Raw genomic sequence first — 6,206 nt, forward strand, 5'->3', positions numbered from 1 at the left:
GGCGTGGCTGTCAATCCAGCCACGTCCTATTTCTTCCCCTGGATGGTTTCTCAGAAACTGCTAAGCCGAGCTGCAGAAGCAACCGGGTGTTTTTGCTGATAACCGTCCCTCCATTGTCACCGGCAGAGGCCTCAGGAGGGATCAGCAGCTTGTGTGACAGTGACAGGCCTGTCTCCTCAGAGGGGTGTGGGGGCCGGGCCTGGGCTCTGCGAGCCCCTGGGCTGAGCCAGACCAGCACTAGGGCTGAGATACTCTGTTTGCAAAGAGGGCCTGGGGCCCTAGGGCGGGGAGTGGCTGCTCAGACCACCCCCAAGTGTGCCTGGGCTGTGTCCTCAGTTTTTAATTATGATAGCCATATGGGCTGGGGGCAGGGGGGCTTCTGTTATCCCCATTTTACAGAGGAAGAAACTGAGGCTCAGAAAGGCCAAGTGACTTGACGGGATATGCTCCCAGGTCTCCGCACCTCGTAGCCCATCTGCTCCGATGCCTCTTCAGTTTAAGTGCCGGATCAACAGCGTCCCCTGAGTCCCCTTCCTTCCCTGTAGACCCTAGAGAAAGGACAAGCGCAGCTAGTGTTCCCCTAGAGACAGGACAGCCTGGAGGCCAGGAGCCTGGGCGTTGGAGTCTAGACTGAGTTTAAGTCCCAACTCTTGCCAGCTGTGTGACTCTGGGCTGTGCTGCAGTCCCTTTGCACAATGAGGATGGAAATACCTTCCCTGGGGAGATAGACATGGACCAGAAAAGACGTGGAGCCAAGCAGTGGCTCCAGGGACGGGGGTGCCCCCAAATAATGACCTCCCAGTGCCCCACAGTGGTGACAGCCCAGCCTCTGGAACAAGATTGCCTGGTTCAAATTCAGGCTCTAAATGGTTAGCCCTTTGTGACCTCAGGGCAAGTTACTTACACTGCTATGCTTCTGTGTCTTCTTTACAAAAGAGGGACAATAGTAGAACTTAATACATAGAGATTAAAGAAATTAACATCTGTTAACTACCTAGAACTGAGCCTGGCACACAACAAGCACCGTGTGTTCACCACATGATGAACACGGTTGTTATAATTCATTTATCAAACATTTTCTGAGCGTCTGCTCGGTGCCACTTGAAGTAGATATCAGTGACATGGCCCCTGCCTTCCAGGGTCTCACCTTTTTGTAAGGAGACAGATCTAAGCAAGCATGGACCCTACAGATGGGGGGTATGGACTGGGCCTGGAATAGGGGCTGGGTTTGTTCTGCCCAAGTCTAGGGCAAGAAGAAGCAGTCAGGAAAAGGCTCATGCAGGAGACCTGCCCACAGCGCTGGGAGAACTCGGGTAGGGGGTGAGGGATATGCTGGGCTATTTGGTCTGGGTGTTGAGGGTTGAGTAGGAGTGTGACTGATCTCACTCCTGGCCCTGTCTCAGCATGGTGGGACACAGATGCATAGTGGCTCAAGCTCTGCCATCTAAACTTGCCCAAACACAAGAGCTGGGTATTAGCTCCCCTGATTGCCCTCCCCCCAGCAGAAGGCCACCCGCTCTCCGGAAGCAAAGGGCAGGGGCACTGTCACAGGCCTGGAGGATGAAGTAAGTCAGGCCCCCACAGACTGATCAGAGCCCTCAGCTCTCAAGACAGTTACCCAAACTGCCATCTTGCTTCCCAGGCCAAGACTGGATCTCATTTATTTCGTCCACCCCAGAACAAGGCCCAGCGCATGGGCACATGACTGGCAGCATAAGGGAGAAGGAATTCTAGCTTTAGAGTCAGGAGACCTCATCTCAAGGCCTGACTCTCCTGCTTCCTAGCTGAGAGACTTTGGGCTGGTCACCTTCCCTCTCTGAGCCTCAGGGTCCTCTTGTGTTGAATGGGCCTGCTGACATTCTGTAAGTGTGGGGGATACTGTTGTTATTCTTGGATCCTCCGTCAGGGTGAGGAAGTGTGGCAATGAAGGCGAGGCCCGGCGGGGAGGGAAGCCCAGGCTTTAGGGCTGCTGTGTCTGCCTGGAGCCAGGGCCTCTAATGGTCTTTCTCTGGGGCTTCACACCGTCATTTCTGCCCCATCCAGTTCGTGTGCGTGGAGAGCCTGGTGACCGCTGTGGTAGACATGTACCCCAAGGTCTTCCGGAGGGGCTATCGGCGGGAGCTGCTCATCCTGGCCCTGTCAGTCACCTCCTACTTTCTGGGCCTTGTGATGCTAACGGAGGTGAGTGATAGCCACACAGGTAAGTGACGTGGACAGGGTAACACGAGGGGTAAGTGCCTGGGCTTTGGTGGCGTTAGCGGTAAAGAACCCGCCTGCCAGTGCAGGAGACATAAGAGACTCGAGTTTGATTCCTGGGTCGGGAAGATCCCCTGGAGGCGGGCATGGCAACCCACTCCAGTATTCTTGCTTGGAGAACCCCATGGACAGAGGAGCCTGGTGGACTATAGTCCATGAGGCCGTGAAGAGTCAGACACAACTGAAGGGACTTAGCATGGACACGTTTGGGTTAGGCGGATCTGACATCACATCCCAGCTCTGACCTTGACTGGCTGGGTGACCCTGCCTCCTGGTCCGGCACTTCTCAGCGACTCTGTGTTCTCGTGTTCGTAATGAATCATCGTGAGACTCCATGGAAGTTCTCATTCAGCACTTGTATAAGTGCTCGGCTCCAGGTCTCCACCGCCAGAAGGAATAAAACTCACAGTGAGGAAGGCTGGGTTTACCTGGTCATTATGAGCAGCCATGGCAACCCACTCCAGTGTTCTTGCCTGGAGAATCCCCATGGACAGAGGAGCCTGGCGGGCTACAGTCCATGGGGTCGCAAAGAGTCGGACACGACTGAGCAACTGAGCCCATGAGCATCCAGATGCCCAGGCTACCCCTTTTAGTAAAACTTCTGGGCGAAGGAGGCACTGTCTGCCGGAGAACCCTCAGCTAGTGACTTTCACTGGCCTCAAGTTCAGAACAGACTCCATCACTGAGGAACCGGGACGCCTTCAGGCTCTGTGTGTTCTAGCTCCAACCCTCAGCATGGTCCCTCTTGTCTGCCAGGCCTGTGGGCAAGGAGGGGCTCATCACATCCCCAAATTCAGACAGTCTCATAAAGCCAGGATTCTCTTCCCTCCTGCAGCATCCTGTCTAATAAATACTTTCTTAAGTACATTGGGGAGGCGAAATTAGGTATCTTTTTACCCACACTCACAAAATTAATTAATTTTCAAAACCAAGCCGCTCTCCCCCTCCAAATAACCAAAAAAACTATTGCCAGGAGACACAAAGGGGTTTTGTAAGGAACATGGAAAAAGTGAGGGAATTCAGAATCTGTCAAAGCAGCTGATGTGGTACTGAGGTCGGTCTGCTGACCTTCGTCATTCTCTGCCTCTCAACTCAAAAAAGCCACCTCCTCCTGGAAGCCTCCTCTGCTTTCCTTCCCACCCAGGACTTCATTCTAAGCTTGATCCAGTCTCCATCTGGACATTACAGTGACCTGTCTGTTCACCTGCCCCACCAGGCCCCAAGGTCCTCAAGAACAGGAGCCGGCCTTGATCTATTCTGTGCCCTTGGGGCCTGGCCCATGGTGTATAATTCCTGCTCCTATTCATTGTCACATTAATGGGAGTGATAATCAGCATTTGAGCAAATGAAGGGTACCACACTTCCCCCCTGCCTCTCTCCACACAACCAGTGAGCAGGGCCTCATTAAGTGCTGATTAATTACACAAAGTAGAGTCTTTTGTCACGCACAAATCCTTCAAGAGGCTGGTGGGGCTACAGGAAAAGCAGGCATTCGTGGGCATGCTCGGCTTGCAGCAGGCCCGTCAGTGGAGGGCTCTCCTGGACACGGGCTGGCCGGCCCTGGTACCCTGGCTCACAGAGCCATCTCCCAGGCCCTGGGCCCCAGGCCCATCAGGGAGCCAGCGCTGTGCCTGCCCTGGGCCAGGAATCAGCAGACACTCAGGCCCCACACACCCACCTCCGCCCTCTGCAGAGGCGTGTCTGTGAGTGACCACACAGGGAATTTAAACCTGCCAAATGGGCCGTGGCAGACTCAGTAATTACTGGCAGGATCTTCTCCCTCATTTAAATGCATTTAAAGCTCTGCTCTAGGGGAAAAATAGTCTGCAAATACCTGCTCCTCCACGGAGGTGAAGCGGTGGGTGGCGAAGGTCACAGGGTCTGCGGCTGGACGCCTGGGCCCGGGCCTCAGGCCCATGGCTGGGTGACCTGTAGTGACCGGCGGTGCGTGTTCTCACCCCCCTGGGGCTCCACTTCCCTGCATGCGCACTGAGGACACCAGTAGCACCGGCCTTATGACCGCACGAGGCAGGACCTACGAAAGCTGCTGTGTGGACGCGTAGGAGAGGGCACGGCTAGAGGCAGGGAGGCCTGTGGGGAGGCCATCACAGCCCCCCGGAGGGAGGTGCTGAGCCCGCCCGACCTCCAGTCTCCAGTTTTCTGGGTTGTGTCTAGCATTCAGGGAGCAGAGACAAGACAAACCTCTGAGATCCCAGCAACCCCTGAGGGTGTCTAATGTGGTGGGTGCGGCATTCAGAATGCTGGAGAGACCAGTCTGCCCTGGTGGACGTGACTCCAGGGTGGGAGGTGACCGCAGGGTGGGGCGCCCTCGCCGAAGCCAGCTGGCTAACCCTGCCCTCCCATATGTCTGTCTGTCCCTCTTCCCTGCGTCTGTCCTCCCACCCCGCAGGGCGGTATGTACATCTTCCAGCTCTTTGACTCCTACGCCGCCAGTGGAATGTGCCTGCTCTTTGTGGCCATCTTCGAGTGCATCTGCATCGGCTGGGTGTACGGTGAGTGGAGGCCGAGCCCGCCACCCCCCAGCACCCGGAACCTGGGTGGGCTGCGCTTCCCTGTGGCCTGTCTCCATCTCCATCAGCCTCTTCCCCTCAGGGATGTCTTGGGTTCTCCCACCTGTTGGAAGACCCTCCTGCTTCTATACCCTTTTGCAGCACAGGGAGGGGTTCCAGGCTCAGGCACTGTAACCTTGGGTCCATCCTTCTGCCCCTGAGGCTCAGTTTTCCCACCTGTATAATGGAGTAGTCATCACTGTGGCTCCCGGTAGGAGGGAGTGTAGACAAACCAGCCAGCCCAGTGACCGGCCCTCAGCACCTGCCTTTGGGTCTTCCTGTCCCCCAGACTGAGTGAGTGGATGAGAGTTGCTGGGCTTGTGAATAGACACCCACCAGCCCTTCTGTCTGAGCCCCGACCCCCACCCCACCCATGCAGGTCAGCCAGCCTGACCGCGCTCAGAGCGACCACCTTCCACCTTTTCCCCAGAAACTCCTGACTGAGTCAGGAGGGGTCTCTTCAGAGCCCCTTCCACCACAGTTTATCCTAACGCCGCACATCGCTAACACCCTGGTAGTTTCTAAGCGGTAAGTAGGGTCCCTGCCGCAATTTGTCTCCTGCCAGGGAACACAGATACTCATCGCCTCTCTTCTGAGGCTTGTACAGAAATTCTCTGGGGTGTCCCGTAATAAAGCAGGGTGCCCGTCTGCTTTATTCTGGACAGGAAGCAACCGCTTCTATGATAACATCGAGGACATGATTGGCTACCGGCCATTGTCACTCATTAAATGGTGCTGGAAGGTCGTGACCCCTGGGATCTGTGCGGTAAGGGTGCTGCCAGGAGCCACCTGCAGCCCATCACACCCCTCCTTCTCCATCCCCAACCCACTTCTCCACCCCAGAGCCCAGGCCTGACCGAGGCCAAAACTGAGGAGGTGATGTCCCACCGGGGGACCCTCTGTGCGCTCAGAAACTCCAAGGCAACTGACACCTTTCCAAGCCCGTGTTTTTTGGGGGTACAGTTTCTGGGCTGGGCCAGGGGGCCTCACTAAGACCCCAGTCGTGCCACCAGCTTGCTGTGTGACAGTGAGCAAGTCACCTCTCTTCTTGGGGCCTCTGATTCTGAACCCGCAGGCCTGGGCAGATGGCACCCACCTCTGTGGGGGCTGAGGCATGAAGACATCTGGCTCTGCTGTTAACAATGAAGCAACAGCTTGAGGGTAATGAGAGGCTCACGCTCTGCCCCTCAGACCAAACTGCGGAGAGGCCTTGGTGAAAGGATGTTTAATTAAAGAAACAAAACCGCTGCTCTTCACCCAGTCCTTGGCACTGGAAGGATCTCAGAGCATCTTCACCAACCATCTTAGTTCTGAAAGTCAGCTTTGAAACCAGCCCTGAGAAGTAGCTAGAAAAAAAGTTAAAATTTCTGAGTGTTCAGA

General features: G+C 55.6%; 1 protein-coding gene across 1 annotated transcript in view; it reads left to right on the plus strand.

Annotated features, from left to right (window-relative positions):
- Positions 1 to 6,206, plus strand: part of SLC6A11 (solute carrier family 6 (neurotransmitter transporter), member 11) — a 125,174-nt gene that overhangs the window by 112,616 nt on the left and 6,352 nt on the right. The window contains exons 11-13 of the mRNA XM_010862513.1: positions 2,044 to 2,181; positions 4,667 to 4,769; positions 5,492 to 5,592. Of these exons, the coding sequence (XP_010860815.1) occupies positions 2,044 to 2,181; positions 4,667 to 4,769; positions 5,492 to 5,592 (342 nt within the window). The remainder of the gene's footprint in view (positions 1 to 2,043; positions 2,182 to 4,666; positions 4,770 to 5,491; positions 5,593 to 6,206) is intronic.

Source organism: Bison bison, unplaced genomic scaffold, assembly GCF_000754665.1.
Source record: "Bison bison bison isolate TAMUID 2011002044 unplaced genomic scaffold, Bison_UMD1.0 scf7180017864482, whole genome shotgun sequence".
Taxonomy (NCBI): Eukaryota; Metazoa; Chordata; class Mammalia; order Artiodactyla; family Bovidae; genus Bison; species Bison bison.